A 20,852-nucleotide genomic window follows, 5' to 3' on the forward strand; every position below is an offset into this window, starting at 1 on the left:
TCGATGACAGTATGAGTAATTTCTATCTTTTTAATGTGCTTTTGCACGAGACATTATATTTGAGATTGTAACAAATCCTAACTTCTTTTTATTGAAGGATTAATACAATATTTATGTGCTTGGCAATAGCACACATCCTTACTTAAAATTCCATATGTGAGGTATGGGTACACAAGTATGAAACATAGCATTCACATTGATCACAACTTCTGACACTGTTCTCACTACATAAACAGATTTTCTTAAATTTAGGCATACAAGATTGATGTGATGTTCCAAAGACAGATGTTTAACACTGCACCAAGGAAGATGGTTGTGTCACTCAATTTTACTTCTGTACCATCTTCTGACACAACATCCCATGGCATAGGGCTATCATATGTTTGTGGTAATATCTGGGGTTTTAAAATTTAATAACTGGTGGGGACGTCATTAAATTTTAGACCTATATGTTCATCATTGTATTTTTAAACATTCTTTTATGGTCATGTCCCTCTCAGTCAACCTTTGAGCAAGTGCTGTCATCAATGGGGAGGCGTGGCTATTAGTTTCGCCCCATTTAACTCATTCATTAGGATACACAATAGTGGCAATGTATTTATATTGTATCTGGGTGTGAAGTACTTCATCTACACATTTTTGATCATTTTATCACTATTCGATTTTTAGCCTCATCAGTCAGCAATGAACAAAACGAAATGTGTGTTTAATGTTAACTTGCAACAGGAATACAATTTGTTGAAGTCTCAAAATTAATTCAGAACTTCCTTGTTGTCAGTTTTATGATTTACTTAAAGGAGGCAAACCATTTCTGAAAAAAAAAGTCATGACTTGTGAAAAATACAAGTGAATAAATAAAGTTTAATGTTTCAGTAAACTGTTAAATTATTTAAATAATTTAAAAGATATGTCTCGGGTTGGACCCAGAACCTCGTCAAAAATTATATCTAATGCTCATGACAGACCTAAGAACAAACATGTCACCCTTTCTTTGTTGCCTGATTTCATTAATACTGAATTACTTGTTTAAATATGGCACTTTTTTTAAGGTGTTATTTTTCTTTGATGGGATAACTTTCTAAACTCAGTGCAATAACTTTATAACACTTAAGATTTGAATTTAACTGACTGGTCAGTGGTTTTCAACTTTGTCAATCCTATGCGTCTTGTGATACAGCTTGACAATTGTGAATTTTAATTCAGATGGAAATACACATTTATTTAATTTTTATTGAATAGGTGAACCACAATGGGAAGAGTGAATGTCTCAATCTGTTTTAAATAACTGAGGTAGCAGAATGAAAGCAAAAACTCTGAACTTGTTTTTCAACTGTTCCTTTACAAACAAAAATCCAGGTGTATTGCCCCAATTAAATCCCCACACCATTGTATAGATGAGTGATGTAGGTAGTATCAGTGGTGTTGGCAAACAGATGAAATTACTAAACCTGAACAAGTGTCCATTACCTAATGGAATCGCTATCAGATTTTTTACTGAATTTGCAGACGGGTTAGTCTCCCTTTTAACTATAATCTACTGTATTCTAACAAAAAACAGTGCCCAGTTGTTGGAAGAAAGCACAAATCACTCACATGTAGAAGAAGAGTAGCAGAAGTGATCCACACAACTACTGTCCAATATCCTTGAAATCAATTTGTTGAAAAACATTAGAACTTATTCTGAGTTAAAAATGTAATCTGGTATCTTTAAAAGAATGACTTCCTCCATGTCAGCCAGTGTGAATTCTGATACACTGAGCATGCTGAACCCATCTCACACTTGTCTCATACGACATAGCCTGAAAACAGTGACCAAGGCAGTGTCAGGTAGATGTAGTATTTCTTGATTTCTGAAAAGCATTTAATTCAGTATATCTTCACTTATTACTGAAAGTACGAACACATGGGGTATGAACCAAATTTTTTGAGTGGACTGAGAGTTTTTTGGTAGGGATGACACAGGATGTTATCTAGGATGGGGAGTCACTGACAGACATAGAGGGGACTGTGTTGGGATCCTTGCTGTTCGCGTAGTATATTAATGACTTTGCAGACATTAATAACTTCAGACTTCTGTCAGATGATGCAGTTATCTATAATGAAGTATTACCTTAAAACAAACAAACACAAACACACACACAAATTTTCAGTCAGATCTTGATAAGATTTAAAAGAGGTGCAAAAAGACTGGCAAGTCATTTCAAATGTTCAATACGGTAACACTGTGCACTTCACAGAACAAAAAAAATACGATATCATATATAATACATACTTGGGATGACAATTATGAATATCTTAAAATGGAAATATCGCAGAGATAATGCTGTGGGGAAAGCAAACTAAAGACTGATTTTTTTGGCAGAACTGTTAGAAAATGCAACAAGGCTATTATGCTGGAGTATTGATGTGCAATATGGGATCTGCATCAGATAGAACTGCTGGGTGACAGTGAGAAAGTTCAATGAAGGGCAGCTAGTTTTGTGTTATTCTGAAGTAGGGGAAGAGAGTGGGGTGACAATCATTAAAACAAAGGTGTTTTTCATTGTGGCAGGATTTTCTCATGAAATTTCAATCGCCAATTTTCTCCTCAGAGTGCGAAAATACACATATCAAACAAAGTTTTGCATCACCCCAGTTCCAACAACTCCTGAAGATAGACATTGTCTGTTGATATTGTATCACAGAGACACTCCCTTTGACTGTTCAGAGAGGTCACTAAACTTGCCTAAAGATGTAAACAACTATGCATGAGCAGTACCTATTAGATGGAGGGGGTCCAACTGCCAATCAGTTCCAGTCACTCAACCAGGAAGGAGGTACAGGGCTCGTGTTGTCCGTAGTTCAACCATGCCTAGATGGTCAATACCTCAGTTTGATCACGTCTGCATTGTTACTTTGGACCAAGAGGGCTCTCGACACGGGAAGTGTACAGGTGTCTCGGAGTGAACCAAAGCAATGTTGTTCGGACATGGAGGAGATACAGAGAGACAGGAACTGTCAATGACATGTCTCGCTGAATAATGCTTTTCGTGCAGCCACAGGACGTCATGTTACAATTCAAACTGTGCATAATAGCCTGCATAATGCGCAACTTCACTCCTGTCGTCCCTGTTGAGATCCATCCTTGCAACGACGACACCATGCAGCACAGTACAGATGCACCCAACAACATGCTGAATGAACCGCTCAGGATTGGCATCACATGTTCTTCAACCAGACAATCGTCGGAGATGTGTTTGGAGGCAACCCACTCAGGCTGAACACCTTAGACATACTGCCCAGCGAGTGCAGCAAGATGGAGGTTCCCTGCTGTTTTGGGGTGGCATTATGTGAGGCTGGTGTACACTGCTGGTGGTCATGGAAGGCACCGTAATGGCTGTACGATACGTGAATGCCATCCTCCGACCAATAGTGGAACCATATCGGCAGCATATTGGCGAGGCATTCGTCTTCATGGAAGAAAATTCGTGCTCACTATAGTGCACATCTTATGAATGACTTCCTTCAGGATAATGACATCACTCGACTAGAGTGGCCAGCATGTTCTCTAGACATGAACCCTATCGAACATTCCTGGGATAGATTGAAAAGGGCTGTTTATGGATGAGGTGACCCACCAACCACTCTGAGGGATCTAGGCCAAATTGCCATTGAAGAGTGGGACAATCTGGACCAACAGTGCCTTGATGAACTTGTGGTTAGTATGCCATGATGAATACAGGCATGCATCAATGCAAGAGGACGTGCTACTGGGTATTAGAAGTACTGGTGTGTACAGCAGCCTGGACCGCCATCTCTGAAGGTCTCACTGTATGGTAGTACAACACGCAATGTGTGGTTTTAATGAGCAATAAAAAGAGTGGAATTGATGTTTATGTTGATCTCGATTCCAATTTTCTGTACAGGTTCCGGAACTCTCGAAACAGAGGTGATGCAAAACTTATTTTGATGTGCGTATTTTCTTGATGCCCACATACATAGAGAACCATGATCATCATAATAAAATAAGAGAAATCAGAGCTCGCATAGGAAGATTTTCCCCCGTGCTATTCGAGAATGGAACAGTAGAGACATAGCTTCTAGGTGATTAAATGAACCCTCTGCCAGGCACTTAATTGTGAAATGTAGATTAACTATGTAGATGTAGACATGTGACTATAATATCATTTAGTCACAGTTGGAATTGGTTAATTCATGCGAATAGCTGGATGTAATGCTTCATAGAAATACTAAATGGAATGCTGTCATAGCTCAGTTGTGAGTGAAGTATGTGGCAGAATTTGCTCTATTGGTAGAATACAAGGGAAATGCAATCAGTCTACAAAGAAGACTGCTTACAGATAACTCTTATGACCCTTCCTAGAATATTGCTCAACTGTGTGGGACCTGTACCAAATAGGACTAACAGAGGATACTGAATGTAAACAAGGAATGGCTGCATGAACGGTCACTGGTTTGTTTGACCTGTGTAACTGCGTCACAGAGACACTGAAGAAATTGAACTGGTTGATGGCAGACCAAACTATACTACCCTCCCTCCCTACCCACCTCTTGCCTGCTCTCCATCCAACCTGCAGCAATTTACTGTCTGCCATCCCTCTTCCCACCCAAGCCGCCTCCTTACCCCCACCTAGTCACCACTCTCATCATGCACTAGTGTTGATGTTTGCAGTGTGGCCTCAGTTGCCTGAGACGTGTGTGTGTGTGTGTGTGTGTGTGTGTGTGTGTGTGTAGGGGTCTATCTTTGACAAAGGCCTTACTGGCCGAAAGGTTTATTTGTGACACTCATTTTGTTGTGCCTATCTGCGACTCAGCATCTCCACTATACGATGAGTAGCAACTTTCCTTTTCATGATACTATTACATTCCGTCGTGGTTTTTCCATTGTTTGATTACACTATACTGAGAAATGTTCAAGAACGAGCTTTAGAGGATGACTCATGGAATATACTAGTATCCTGTAACATCCACTCCCAGAGAGACAGTGAGGACAAGATAACATTAATTACAGCAAGCGCACAGACATTTGAACAGTCATTCTCTTAACTCTTGACAAGCAACTGGGGATCTAAAACCTATTTTCAACTAAAACATTTATGTTTCTTAATTTTAAGCATCTTTCACTACTGCAGACGCAGTATATGGATCGACATTCTTTGCTGTTCTGATAAGAAGGAAGATTGATAGAGAAAGAAAATTGGATTATTTACCTTACATACAAGGTTAAGATTGGGATGGTGTACTTCTCTCTTGTGTCGACTAAGAAGGTGTCTTTGTGAAAATTTTTTCCCACAGTCTCCACAAACCAAAGTGTGACACTCAGCTTCTTCTGACACACTTGATCCAGAGGCATTATCTTCACCAGAGAGGTTATTCTCACAATCCTGTAGAGGAAATTAAGGAGATTTCCAGATTATTCTGAACTATATATCTCAGCACTCAACCAATCTATGAAGAAATAAATTAATGGTCATTCTTGATAGTACTGCAACATAGTATGACACAAGCTACAAATGCAACTTTAAAAAACAATGAAACACCCATGCGAGTTAAGACATACTAATACATATTTTTAAAAAAGACTCTATACACAAGAAGCACATGTTTGTGGAAATACCTACCTATTAAAACCTACTGGCAGAAAGGATCAAGATTTACTAACATGATATAAGCTAACCTATGACTATCATAATCTCAGGTTGAGAAATAAGTGAACACACATGGGATAAAAAAACCAAGCCAATGAAAGGTAAAACCAAAAGGGCACAGGTGATTGATACAGCAGAGGTGTTGAGTCTTTCCCAGTCAAATATTATGTAGGAAGACATTAAGGATAAAATCAATATTCTATGCGCAATACACAAACAGGAGTGCAATAAAAGGAAAAAAATTTAGCTCTCATATTCTTCTGCAGACAATGTATACATGTATGTTCCCATGTTGTTGTATTTTAATAAATTTCATTCGAGGACCAAGTAGAAAGAACACATTTTCATGTAACTATGTCTCATTTTTCAATGTGAGTGCGAAGTAATTCTAACAAGTTCTTAAAAGTTTGACTGTACATTCAGAGAAAGCTCATGTAATAATCACGTTCTGAGTATAATATTTCCTTTAGCAGATTTTCAAGGGTACATTTATCTCTCCATTTCAACCATTCCTTGAGGGGTCTTTTTTCTTCTTCTTTATACACAGTGCAAAAGCCAATGAAACAAATGCTTTGTCTGCATAATTATTCCCAGTAGTGTCCAGATTCTTCACGACGTGATATGCAGAACTGCCTCAAAAGTGACATTACATTTGACAAACTTTGTTGGTACATCTCGTTTGCATGTCTCAACAATACAAATGGCTGTATGGAAGTTTAAAATGGCCTTGCTATGTTGTTGTTGTTGTGAACGGGTGAAAGTATGAAGAAACTACATATTTCCCAAGGACATGGAACTATACTGTGTGTTGATATGTGAAGTTTAGGTTGGTGTAAAAGTTTGTAGCGTTTTTCCAAAATTTAAATAAAAACAGCAGATATACATAACAGTGACTTTCGTCATCAATAATATATTATCCTTCACTGTTTACAACAGCATGCTAATGCTGGGGTAACTGCAGAAAAATGCAGTTTTGAGGAAAAGAACTTATCAAGCCACACTCGGAGCGCATTTTCATCCGAAAGGGAAGTTCCATGAAGGTTGTTCAATAGAAAGAGAAAAATATGAAAAATCTGGGGGCATAAGATCAGGTGAATAAGGTGGGTGCAGAATGACTTCCCACCCCAACTCCTGTCAGTCTACCAGAACATGGGCATGCGTTATTGTGGAGTAGCTTCACTTCACGCAACCTTCCAGACAATTGTTCTTGGACTACTTTTGCAAGATTTCAGCAGTTATGGTTACACCTTGAAGAAGCAGCTCGAAATACACCACACTGCTGCTGTTCCGCCAGATACATCATAACATTACCTTCTGCAGATGCACGCAGATGTTTGTACAGGGAATTGCTGCTTTGTTTGGGCTCAACCATTTCTTTCTTTTTAATTATCTTTTGTGGATGCACATAGGTCTTTTTACAGGGAGTTGCTGCTTTCTTTGGTCTCAACCATTCCTTTCTTTTCTGTATGTTAGGATAAAGACACCATTTCTCATCACCAGTAATGATGCAGGATAGGAATGGTCAGTGTTGTTCATGAGACAATTGATGACGAAACAGTACAGATGAATGAACATATGGCCACCCACTGGTTTCTGTGATTTTGGCTTAGGGCATGCAGTACCTGTACGCATGATCTTTGAACCTTCTCCATTGCATGGAGATGTCACACAATGCTGGAATGATCACAGTCCACCACATTTGTCAGTTCTCAAGCACAACAATGTGGATCAGGGTGGAGTAATACATTTAAATGGTCCCTCCCCTTAAAATGAGAAAGCCATTTCCCTGCTGTGTTCTGTCTAATGACATTATCCCCAAACATGGTTTCAATGTTTCTGGCTGCCTCTGCAGCTGTAACCCTCTACTGGACTCAAACAGAAGAATACATTGTAAATGTTTTGATTTCTCCTCTTGGCACTCCATTTTCCAGCACCTACAGCTCCATGCACTATCTCCTAACGACAAAATGACAACATGTAAACTCAAACAGCAAAAGCATATTACAAATAAAAAATAAGAATTGATAAATAAACCCGTAGCAACTGAAACATCAACACGCAAAACAAAAATGCTAAAAATTATGCACCAACCTAGTATTATGATTTGTCCATAACTATCATGAATTATAGGCTATTATTATGGAAGCCTCTGCTAAAATTATAGAATTTGCTGTTTGGTTTATTTTAGCAGTTTGAAAACAAAATATTTTTTGTTTGATAATTTTTTTGAACCAGTACTGTTTCAGAAGCAATACAATACCATTTTATCATCTGTTTAGCAAAACTGTATAACATACACCTAACACTGTGGGTGTGTAAACTCGTTGTGACATTGCGATTTGGCGAACTGACATTAACGCTGTGATGTCACTATTGAGTGTAAAGCAACTGAGTAGTATTTAAACTAACTCTTGCAGTTTTTAAGGCCCTTTTGGGCATAGGTAAACAAATGTAAAGTTTAGTGTAATTGTTTCTTTAAACGTCATGAATACTCTGCCAGGATAATTTTTATTACACAATTTTTTTGTATCTTCACAATTATGTCAAAAGTATTTTGATCATCATTAGCAACTACAATATGTTTCTGTTTAAAGTGTTGCTTTGTACTTTCATTTGGTTTGCTTGTTACACTTTCTCCCTTTAACATAGTCTGGATATTCTTTGCATCACTAACAGTTCTGAAGATATCTTTTATTAATACAAGAGTCAAGGCTGAAGTTAAGCTTTTACTTCTCTGAAAACTGCTTTAACTGTGCTTACAAATTATGCAATGCTTTTAAGTGTCTTATCCTTTGAAAACTGATCTTATTTCATACTGCATTAACATTTTGCTTTAAAACGATATGTCTATTTTATATTTTGAAAAATGTAACTTTGAGATCCAATTTTTAAATATCCAGCACTCTTTCTTGTCTCCCTTACTATGGGGTGAAGGCATAATCTTAAATTTTCAAATGTTACAATTAGGCTTGAAATTGAGATTTTTTTTATTGTCAATTAAAAAAAAAAATCTGAGGGTGGGGGTGCAGACACTCCTCCTCAATTCTCTTGTCCCCATTCCCCAGAGAATGTGGACTGGGGGAATGGAACAAAACAGAAAGCAGCCTGGTAGGATTTTGCTCAGAGCATAATTTGATCATTACTAACCCTTGGTTTAAGAATTATTAAAGAATGCTACATTCATGGCTCAAATGGCTCTGAGCACTATGCGACTTAACTTCTGAGGTCATCAGTCACCTAGAACTTAGAACTAATTAAACCTAACTAACCTAAGGACATCACACACATCCATGCCTGAGGCAAGATTCGAACCTGTGACCGTAGCGGCCACTCGGTTCCAGACCGTAGCGCCTAGAACTGCATGGCCACTCCGGCCGGCGCTACATTCATGGAAGAGACCTGGAGACATCAGAGGTTTTCAGATTAATTATATAATGGCGAGACAAAAATTTCGAACCCTGATTTTAAACTAAAAATTACTTCCAGCGGAGAGATGGATTCTGATAGTAATTTATTGACTGAGCTGCAGATAACAACCAAAGAAACTGCGCAAAGATGGAATATTGAGATGGAACCCGCCCTTTGACTTAGAGACTGAAATAGGGAAAAGGAGTAAAGCAGAAGATGGAAGGAGATCTTTGATAGATGAAGTAGTGAAGGCTGTGAAGAATCACATGGGCAAAGAGACGAGGCCCAGCAGAAATCCTTGGATGACACACAATACACAAATCAAAAAAAGTTTTGTATCACCTTGGTTCCGAGAGTTCCAGAACCTGTACAGAAAATTGGAAGAGAGACCAACATTAACATCATTTCTGCCCTTTTTTTTGCTAGTGAAAACCATACATTGGATGTTGTATCACGATACAGCAAGAACTTTAGAGGTGGCTGTCCAGACTGCTGTGCACACCAGTACCTCTAATACCCAGTAGCAATTCCTCTTGCATTGATGCATGCCTGTATTCGTCACGGCATACTATCCACAAGTTCATCAAGGCACTGTTGGTCCAGATTGTCCCACTCCTCAACGGCAAATTGGCGTAGATCCCTCAGATTAGTTGGTGGGTCACGTTGCCCATAAACAACCCTTTTCAATCTATCCCAGGCATGTTCGATAGGGTTCATGTCTGGAGAACATGCTAGTTACTCTAGTCTAGCAATGTCATTTACAAGATGTGCACAATGGGGGCGCGAATTGTCGTCCTTGAAGACAAATGGCTCGCCAATATGCTGCCAATATGGTTGCCCTATCGGCTGGAGGATGGCATTCACGTATCATACAGCCGTTACAGCACCTTCCATGACCACCAGTGGCGTATGTCAGCCCCACTTAATGTCACCCCAAAACAGCAGGGATCCTCTACCTTGCTGCACTCCCTGGACAGAGTGTCTAAGGCGTTCAGCCTAACTGGGTTGCCTCCAAACACATCTCCAATGATTGTCTGGTTGAAGGCATATGCGACACTCATCGGTGAAGAGAACGTGATGCCAATCCTGAGCAGTCCATTTGACATGTTGTTGGGCCCATCTACCGCACTGCATGGTGTCGTGGTTGCAAAGATGGATCTCACCATGGACATCGGGAGTGAAGTCGCACATTATGCGGCCTATTGCATACAGTTTGAAATGTAACACACCCTCCTGTGGCTGCACGAAAAGGATTATTCAACATGGTGGTGTTGCTGTCAGGGTTCCTCCAAGTCATAATCCGTAGGTAGCAGTCATCCACTGCAGTAGTAGCCGTTGAGCGTCCTAAGCGAGGCATGTCTTCGACAGTTCCTGTCTCTCTGTATCTCCTCCATGTCAAAAACAACATCGCTTTGGTTCACTCCGAGACACTTGGACATTTCCCTAATTGAGAGCCCTTCCTGGCACAAAGGAACAACGTGGATGTGATTGAACCACGGTATTGACCGTCGAGGCATGGTTGACCTACAGACAAAACGAGCCGCTCACCTCCTTCCTGGTGGGATGGCTGGAACTGATCGGCTGTCGGATCCCCTCTGTCTAATATGTGCTACTCATGCATGGTTGTTTACATCTTTGGGTGGGTTTAGTGACATCTCTTAACAGTCAAAGTGACTGTGTCTGTGATACAATGTCCACAGGCAACGTATATCTTCAGGAGTTAAGGGAACCAGGGTGATTTTTTTTAATGTTTGTGTATGGTATTTAACAGACAAAAGGAGAATACATATAAAAAAATGTAGCAAATGGAGGGGGGAAAAAAAAAGACATTACAAAGTCAGACTGACAGAAAGCACAACATGAAAAAAGAAGAATGGTTATATGAGAAAAGCAAAGCATAGAATTTACATAAAAAGATTGAAGCCACATATAGAAAAATTATAGAAACATTTGGAGAAAAGATAAGCAGCTGTATGAGTATCAAGATCTAACTTGCCAAGCTAGAACTAAACAAATAAGGGAAGGCTGAAAGATAGAATGAATATATAACAGGCTATAAAAAGGAAATTATCTGAAGACAATATTATGAAAAATGGAAGTAGATGAAGATATGATGAGAGATATAACACTGCAAGAAAAATGTGAAAGAACATTGAGAGATTTAAATCAAAACTAAGCCACTTGAGTACACATCTCTGAATTATTGAGAGCCTTTTGAGAACATACCATGACATAAATACTCTCAAGAGACAGACCAAATACCTTCAGCCTTCAAGAAGACTGTCAGAATTCCAATTCCTGTGAAGGTATATGGTGACAAGAATGAATATTACTGAAACATCTGCTTAAGAAGTTGTGGCTGCAAATACTAACATGAATCATACACACAAAATGGAAAGACCCTAGGCCAATTAAAATTACTTGATAGGTGAAAGATGTCACTTAATACTATAATGTTGCCATATTGCGTGCTGGTGACACATGAAAACATGGCAGATCACAAATGCTGTTAATGTGTATTTCTGGCCAATGTTGGAAGTGGCCTCCCATGAGGTATGTTGGAAATGCGAGATGCACTGTCGGCAGCTGCTTTTAAGTGACTGAGCTGCAGCCAACAATGCCTTTTGTAGCCCCAAATTTAAATTCCAAGTCCTAATCTAGCCACAAGCTTGAGATACGCAATGTATTCAAGAAAACAGCGGACAACAATTTATGGCAGAACTAAAATCATGACTGTTTTGTGCATGGCAATTAAAGCTAAGCTCTACCAGCAAACTAAAGACAAAAAATTTAAGTTTCAGTGCTAAAGCAAACTGTAATTTCTCACCATCACTGGTTACCTGAAACTATCCTCACACTGGCTACATCAAGTACTGCATTACTAACCAATGAGAAGTCCATCTTGGCACTTGGTTGCAGATTATATTAGGTAACACAGACAGAGTCCAAGTAAATAAAGACTGATAGGAAGAAAAGTGCAAATAAAAAACACAATATGATGACAAAAATGACACAGGAAAGTTTTAGAAATAAAACATTACATTTAAAACAGGTAAGTGAATAAAAATAAGTCATTTGATTTGGGAAAAAATAAGATCTGATGCATTCGACAAGATTCGAACCTACAACCTTCTGCAAATCAAGCTTATGCACTGACCAGTGCATTACTTCAGTATGCTGTGTTGTGACATTATACTGTATTTGCAACTCTGGTCAACCAGTCGCAACAATGAATTGAGCCTTCAAAAAGTCAGCTTCATGCATGTTGTACGAAGCTTACCTAATATATGCCGATCTCTGTGATTATAATAACTGTATACGTGACACTGAATCAAGTGTTGGGGGAAAGGATCCAGTAATATTTGCTTAGTGTTGTGTACAAAATGTGTGTATTTCATTACCATTGTTGTGAATACATGTTGTTTTTGGTGTGGTTACCATGTGTGATAAAATACAAAATAGAAGATCCAGACCTAGTATTCAGGACCCAAACACATCATGAAAGAAAGCCTGACAAGGAAGTGAAAGTGATCTGACTGGTTGTTGTGGCAGTATGACAACGCTAAACAATCTGGGCATGATGGTGAGTGCTCTGATTGGAGGAAACCAGGTCAAACACATGAAGTCTCAACTATCAAATAATATTAGTCGGACTATAGTACCCACCGACTTCAGATAAGATCAGTTTTGTTTCCAGAGCAATGCAGGGTCACATTAGGCATGGCTGACCATACGATTTCTCTTACAAGGCAAGTCAAAGAAAGGCATTTGTAGATTCAGAGAAAGCTTTTCACAATGTTAACTAGAACACGCTCTTCAAAATTCTGAAGATAGCGGGGATAAAATATAGGGAGCTAAAGGTTATTTACAACTTGAACAAAAACCAGATAGCAGTTATGAGAGTTTAAGGTCATGAGAGTGAGCACTTGAGATGGGAATGAACCAGGGTTGTATCCTACCCCTGGTGTTATTCAATCCAGAGCAAGGACATCGTGTTATGACTTAAACTGTGCGCAATAGGCTGCATGATGCGCAACTTCACTCCCGACGTCCATGGTGAGGTCCATCTTTGCAACCACGACACCATGCAGTGCGGTACAGATGCGCCCAACAACATGTTGAATGAACTGCTCAGGACTGGTATCACGTTCTCTTCACCGATCAGTGTCTCACGTTCTCTTCACCGATCAGTGTCGCATCTACCTTCAACCAGACAATCGTCGGAGATGTGTTTGGAGGCAACCCAGTCAGGCTGAACGCCTTAGACGCACTGTCCAGCAAGTGCAGCAAGGTGAAGGTTCCCTGCAGTTTTGGGGTGGCATTATGTTGGACCGACGTATGCCGCTGGTGGTCATGGAAGGTGCCATAAAGGTTGCACGACACCAAATGCCATCCTCCGAGCGATAGTGCAACCATATTGGCGAGGCATTCATCTTCATGGATGACAATTCACTCCGTCTTTGTGCACATCTTGTGAAGCACTTCCTTCAGGATATCGACATCGCTTGACTCGAGTGGCCAGCATCTTCTCCAGACCTGAACCCTATCAAACATGCCTGGGATAGATTGAAAAGAGCTGTTTATGAATGACCATACCCACCAACCACTCTGAGGGATCTACACTGACTCACTGTTGAGGAGTGGGACAATCTGGACCAACAGTGCCTTGATGAACTTGTGGATAGTATGCCACGACAAATACAGGCCTGCATCGATGGAAGAGGATGTGCTACTGGGTATTAGAGGTCTGGTGTGTACAACAATCTGGACAATCACCTCTGAAAGTCTCGCTGTACGGTGATACAATGTGCAATGTCTGGTTTTTATGAGATATAAAAAGGCCGAAAAGATGTTTATGATGATCTCTATTCCAATTTTCTGTACAGGTTCTGGAACTCTCGGAACTGAGGTGATGCAAAATGTTTTTGAAGTGTGTATTATGGAGATGCTTCATGAACTCAAATGGGAATCCCTGGAGGGAAGACAATGTTCTTTATATGAGGCATTATTGCACAAATTTAGAGAACTGGCATTTGAAACTGATTGCAGATCAATTCTGCTGCTGTCAATGAACATTTCCTATAAGGACCACAAAAATAAGATGAAGAAATTTAGCACTCATACAGAGCCTTATAGACAGTTGCTTTTTCCCCTCGCTCTACCTGTGAATGAAACAGGAAAGGAAATGACTAATAGTGATGTGTGGTACCATCTGCCATGCACAGTACACTGGCTTGTGAAGTATATATGTAAATGTAGATACCCAATCCTAGGAGTGATGCAATCCATGTCAATGGGTGCATGGCATGTATGACATATATCATTAACAGAGTCTCAAGAATATTGGACGACCTTCCTGAGTAATTAGACTCGCACTATGTGGGGTTCTATGACGTCGACAGAATGTAGCCACACTTCTTGTGAGATTGAAGTGGAGAACACGGAACAAGAAAAAAACAAAAACTGAGGGACATCATGAGGCCGCAAACACTTGAAGTTGGAATTCATGAAAACTGTTTCCGCAACTTTATCATGTAATAGACTAGTGCAAGATGTGGAAACTGCCACAGATATGCTGAAACTGGTGATGATTAAATCCTTGTCTGGGGCTCATAAGAGAAAACTTCCCAAACTAAAAGATCTTCAACAAAAGACTTCCAAAAAAAGACTGTCTCAGAGTGAAGGGGGTAAACAGATCACTTCCACTTCCAACACACGAAACAAGAGAACAAAGGAGGAGTCTAATACTCCAATTTGTCAGGATGATCACAGCTAGATAAAGCTGAGGCAGGGAAGGGAGTAGGGAAACAGGCCTATATTATTGCAGTCCCTGTTCTTAGGATGGCAGTTACCCAACAGGGATATCCATTGGTCAACAACAGCCTGCAGCAGATCGAGCTTGTTCATGTGGCTCTAATTGGGAAGACTGGGGGCAGGACACTAGTCCAGCAACCGAATTCAGCATAGTCTATCTGGATAAAGATGCTTTTTATCTTTGTCTGTGAGGGGATGTGAACAGAGGATTGGCTGAAGGAGAGGGTGCCCAAGATACCACTGTGGGAGGAGACAAAGCTGCTGTTGAAGACAGCATCTGAGCTCTTCAAGACTGCATCATAGGTATCAATTTAAGTACCAAAACCTCCTTAGGTATCAAAACCTCAAAAGACTCTGTTTGAGAAAATAAGGGCAAAGAACCAGGAGGTCACAACAGAGGACTGGAGGTAATCTCTTGAAAGGTTGTAACGAATGGCCAAACCGTTGTGATGGAAGTTTGTGAAAAATCCCTGAGGACAATGCAGGAACATGACCGGAGATTGTACACAGGGTTCTCACAAGTAACCATCAGGGTAATCACAGACAATGGGATTGACCATGGCAGTAACATGGAGACTGCAAGTGTTGCACATAATCCTGCAACACAGTAAAGGAGCAACTGCCACCCCATGTCATCTGGGAAGACAGAAGATGAGTGTGACCCTGATCCAGGAACCATATTTATATAAGGGCGACATTTGAGGTATCAGAGGAACTGGAGGTAGTGATTTATACTAGGGTAAAACTGAAGAACTCCAGAACATGCTTTTATGAAAACAATGGAATTTTATTTTTCCTGATGGCTGAGTTTTGTTCCAGGGACTTGTGAGCATCAGGATGAAATGCGCGAGACAGAAAGCACGTGGGAAATTGAATTGTGTGAGCAACAGCTACACCAACAGCAGTGGTGAGTACCTATTTGAATTTTTACACAAAAGCAACCTAGAAGTTCTGAACTGAGGCAGGGAAGCTACATTCAGGATGATAAGAAAGAAGGCAGGAAGTAACTGACATAACTTTTGTGTCCATTGTAATGGGCAGCTAAGTCAAGAAATGGCATGTGGAATTGGAGCCATTCTTACCTGACAACATGTATATTATGTATGGGGTCAAAATGGCTGCTAAACAGACAATGGTCTACAGGAATCCTAGCAAAACAGAATGGGATTCATAAGATAGACCTTAACTCACACTTAACTGAAATCAGAACTTTGAAACGGAATCCAGTAGGGTTTCAGGAAATGTCGGATGCAGTGACTTCTGCCATTATGACCTCTCATTTAGAAAACTGCCAAATCACCAATAAGTGCACAGACAACAATGTGCCTTGGTGGAACAATAACCTGGAATTGCAAAGAAGACAGTTCAACCTAGAAGAAGGAAAGGCCAAAGGGCAAAATATCAGGGGGTCCTTACCAAACACAACATTGCAATCAAGTATGCAAAACTATTATTCCTATTACATCTGTCGGTTAAAATATAGGCAGCAGAAAGAATATGCACGGTAAAAACTGGAAATGACTGGATACCTTTAGGATCTCCTGAACCCCAAACCAATGGAGGATAAATAGAGGAATGGTTGGGGAAATGCTGGTTGACTATACAATAACTTCCAGCTGCTTATATATCAATGTAACAATTAGGGTAGGGAGCAGTGGAAGAATGAACCATGACACAGTGGAGGGGACATAGCCTGGTTTACTAACAGTTTGAAAACAGATGAAGGTACTGGTTCCAGGTTATATGGGATATAGCTTAGACTAGAGTGCAGTCTCTCTAGAGAAGCTGGCCATGGTACTCCAGGGGGAAACATCCACTATCAGGGTATGTGCGGAGAAGAATTTGCATAGGCACTACAAAGACTGTAGCATTTACATTTATTCAGACAGCGAAGCAGCTCTGATATTTTTATCTGCCCTTACACCAAGAACAAAGATCATTGCAGAACGCCACAAAGTCCTTGTGAGACTAAGAGAAAGCAACAGGGTAAGTCTGCTGTCAGTATCTGACTACTCAGGAATCTGTGGCAATGAACAAGCTGATACACTGTCCAGGGTGGGTGCCACAGCTGTTTTTTGAACTGGAACCTGTCCTAACCATCACATAGGCAATGATTAAATCAAAACTATGAAACTAGATCACAAGGCAGCATGCTGAATATAGACCATGTTTTTTTAAAAAAGTTTTGTAATTCTTGTGTCACACAGGAGACAGACTAAACTTACAGTAGCATTAATGACAGGCCATGGGAACTTTAAGAAAGAAAGAAAGAAAGAAACACACACACACACACACACACACACACACACACACACACACACTTGGGTATAGAAAAAAAGCCCCTATGTATAAGATGTATGGGAAAGGTGACAAAACCACACCACACAATCCTCCAATGCGAAGCACACAATCCTCCAAAATATTTGCATCAAGTCCTGAAGAAATTGTATCTAATTAAGAACTAGTAAACAACCTCCTACTGACTGGCTTTACTATAAGGAATGAAATCACACTATAAGCCGGGTTTTGATGTGGGCAATAGTGTGCTATGGCCGCTGTTTTTTATGTCTCTATTCATATCAAATCAAATCAGTAGTCAGGTTATTTGGGCTATAACTGACAATGGGAGAAGTGAAGCAGACAAAATACATACTGTTTCCTGAAAGTACTTGTCTGTAGTGAAGCTTTATAAGCAAGTGAAACATATCTGATAAACAGTTTAGACAAGAAGAGAATAGAAGCTTTTGAAATGTGATGCTATAGAAGAATGCTGAAGGTTACAATGATATATCAGATCACTAATGGAGAGGTACAGATTAAAGTTTAGGAAAAATGAAATTTGTAGCACAGCTTGACTCAAAGAAGGAATCGGATGATAGTACACATCCTGATGTCTCAAGGAATCAAATTTGGTAATGGAGGTTCAAAAATGAAGAGGGAGACTACAGCCAGAAGACAGTAAAATGGAACTAAACTGGTTCAAATGGATGCAGGCTGCAACAATTTTGTAGAGATGAGAGTCTTCCACGTGCTAGACCAGCATGAAACCTGTTTATAGGGAACTGAAATGACGGCCAAGATAAAAGTTCAAAATAAAAAAAACAGAAAGGGAATATAGAGACCAAAACCAAAACAAACGGTGGAAACAAACAGACAAATAATAAAGAGATACAAAACACATGAAAGCTACAAATACAACAGAGGTAATTGTGGGAGAAAAACATAGCAAGGATGATGACAACCAAAACTTCTCTAATCATGCCCAGGTTATCTTCCAGACCCAAGTAAGTGTTAGGAAAAAGATTTCAAGTTTGGTAATAATGAAATTCTGTAATTGAAACCTATAGAAACCCACATTTGCTCGGTTGTTGTAAAAATACCATGTCCTGCAACATGTTGTACAATATGCTCTGTCCTATTATCAATGCAGCCTACCATGGATTCTTCTACTGTGCCAACCTCTTGATCTCATAACACTTGCAACCTAAGTCATCAATTATTTGTTGTATCTATTCCGATCTCCTCCTTTCTTTAGTGTTTTTACCCTCTATAGCTCCCTCTAGTTCCAAGGAAGTTATTCCCTGATATCTTAAATGTCTGATTTCCTTGTTCTTTGGTCTTGTCAGTGTTTTCCACAGGTTCATTGTCGTTAGTCATCAAGTCAGTCAGGCAGCAGTAACTGACCGAGACACAAGCAGGAACAGGGAAGTAACTGCTTTTGTGACATTAAAAAGTTCCTAACCAGAAGAGAAATTTATAATATTATCTGTATGCTTTAATAGTTTAGTATCTTGAGTTTCTGCGTGTAAATTTAATATCTAATAGTTCTCACATTTTTGTTTGCATTGGAAAGTAAGCCGATTTTGCAACATCACAAGTTCCTAATCAGGGGCAAATTATCTAGTTTCACCTGAATGCTTCAGTAATTAGGTTTTTGAATATCTGTGTATTATTAGACACAGTTCCTGCATTTTCGTTAGGGTCTACATTAGAGTTGCGCAGCACGTGCTGATAGTCCCTTTATCTGCATAGTTTAGTTTTCCACGGTCTTTGGTACGGACAGGGACTGCATTTGTTGTGTGCGGATGCGAGCCGAGTTGGTGACACTTCGCTCTCAGCTTCAGGCTGTGATGGCTTCGGTTACACAGCTTGAGGCTGCAGTGGATGGGCATCACTGTTGTGGGCCAGCCATGGGGATCTGACGGTCATCCAGCACATCAGAGTCCTCCGATTGGTCCTCACGAGTGGCCAGCCCAGTTACTGCTCGCACTGAGGTTGACTCCTCACCTGTGGTTGAGTGGGAGGTTGCCCCAGGGTGAAGCAGGTGGCAAAAGACTTCCCAGGCAGCTGCATGTAAGGCCTCCCCTGTTTGCCTGACAAACAGATTCCAGGTGCTGTCTGTGGCTGACACTGTCGCTGAGCCAGATGCTGTCGTCTCTCCTGTTTCAGAGGAAACCACTCACCCTGCAAGATTCGGGCAATCACAGAGGGTGGAGTTACTGGTAGTTGGGAGCTCCAATGTTAGTTGTGTTATGGGGACATGGCTGCCAAGAAAGGAAAGAAAACCAATGTGCACTCTGTGTGCATACCAGGTGGACTCATTCCAGATGTGGAAAGGGTCCTCCCGGATGCCATGAAGAGCACAGGGTGCAGCCAACTGCACGTGGTTGCTCACGTCAGTACCAATGATTTGTGTCACTTTGGATCAGAATAGATTCTCTCTGGTTCTGAGCAGCTAACAGAAGTGGTAAAGGCAGCCAGTCTTTCTTGCAAGATGAAAGCAGAGCTGACCATTTGCAGCATAGTCGACAGGACCGATTGCGGACCTCTGGTACAGAGCCGAGTGGAGGGTCCAAATCAGAGGCTCAGACGGTTCTGCAACCATGTAGGCTGTAGATTCCTTGACTTGTGCCGAAGGGTGGCTGGGTTTCGGGTTCCACTGAATATGTCAGGTGTCCACTATATGCAGGAGGCGGCTACACAGGTAGCAGGGGCTGTGTAGCGTGGACTGGGTGGTTTTTTAGGTTATAGGGTCTTGGGAAAACACAAGAAGGGTTTCAGTCACATAGGGTGCAGGCCAAACACAGGAAGAACGTAGATACAGGAACCATTGGTATGGCAGTTGTAAAATTGTTGTAGCTGTGTTGGGAAAGTACCAGAGCTCCAAGCGCTAATAGAAAGCACTGATGCTCAAATCGTTATGGGCACTGAAAGCTGGCTAAAGCTGGAGATAAGTTCAGCCGAAATTTTTAAAGAACCTAACTGTGTTCCAAAAGTTTAGGCTAGACACAGTTAGCGGTGGCGCGTTTGTTGCTGTTAGAAGTAGCTTAGCTTGTCACGAAATTGAAGTAGATAGTTCCCGTCAGTTAGTACGGGCAGAGGTCATTGCTGGCAACCAGAATATAATAATTGGATCCTTTTACCAACATCCCAATTCAGATGATATAGTTACTGAAAGGTTCAAAGAAAGCTTGAGTCTGATTTCAAACACGTACACGACTCATATGATTATAGCTGGTGGTGACTTTAATCTACCCTCGATATGATGGTGAAAATACATGTTTAATTCTGGAGGTATGCATAAAATATCATCCGAAGTTGTGCTAAACGCATTCTCTGAAAATTATTTTGGGCAGTTAGTTCATGAGCCCACACGAATAGTAAACAGTTGTGAAAACACGCTTGACCTCTTAGCAGCAAATAATCCTGAGTTAATAACGAGCATCAAAACTGATACAGGGATTGGTGAACACTGGGTTGTCGTAGCGAGAATGAATACTGTAATCCCAAAATCTTCCAAAAATAAACGAAAAATATACCTATTCAAAAAAGCAGATAAAAATTCACTTGAGGCCTTCCTGAGAGACAATCTCCACTCATTCCAAATTAATAATGCAAGTGTAGACCAGATGTAGCTTGAATTCAAAGAAATAGTATTGGCAGCAATTGAGAGATTAACAAACTATGGAGCTGATCCTCCTT

At 40.4% G+C, this 20,852-nt stretch overlaps 1 protein-coding gene across 2 annotated transcripts in view; it reads right to left on the reverse strand.

Annotated features, from left to right (window-relative positions):
• LOC126144929 (zinc finger protein 501-like) overlaps nt 1-20,852 on the reverse strand; it is a 104,073-nt gene that overhangs the window by 58,339 nt on the left and 24,882 nt on the right. For both annotated transcript variants that reach the window (XM_049915522.1, XM_049915523.1), the window contains exon 3: nt 5,211-5,384. In XM_049915522.1, the coding sequence (XP_049771479.1) occupies nt 5,211-5,384 (174 nt within the window). The remainder of the gene's footprint in view (nt 1-5,210; nt 5,385-20,852) is intronic.

The sequence above is a fragment of the Schistocerca cancellata genome, chromosome 2, assembly GCF_023864275.1.
Source record: "Schistocerca cancellata isolate TAMUIC-IGC-003103 chromosome 2, iqSchCanc2.1, whole genome shotgun sequence".
NCBI lineage: Eukaryota > Metazoa > Arthropoda > Insecta > Orthoptera > Acrididae > Schistocerca > Schistocerca cancellata.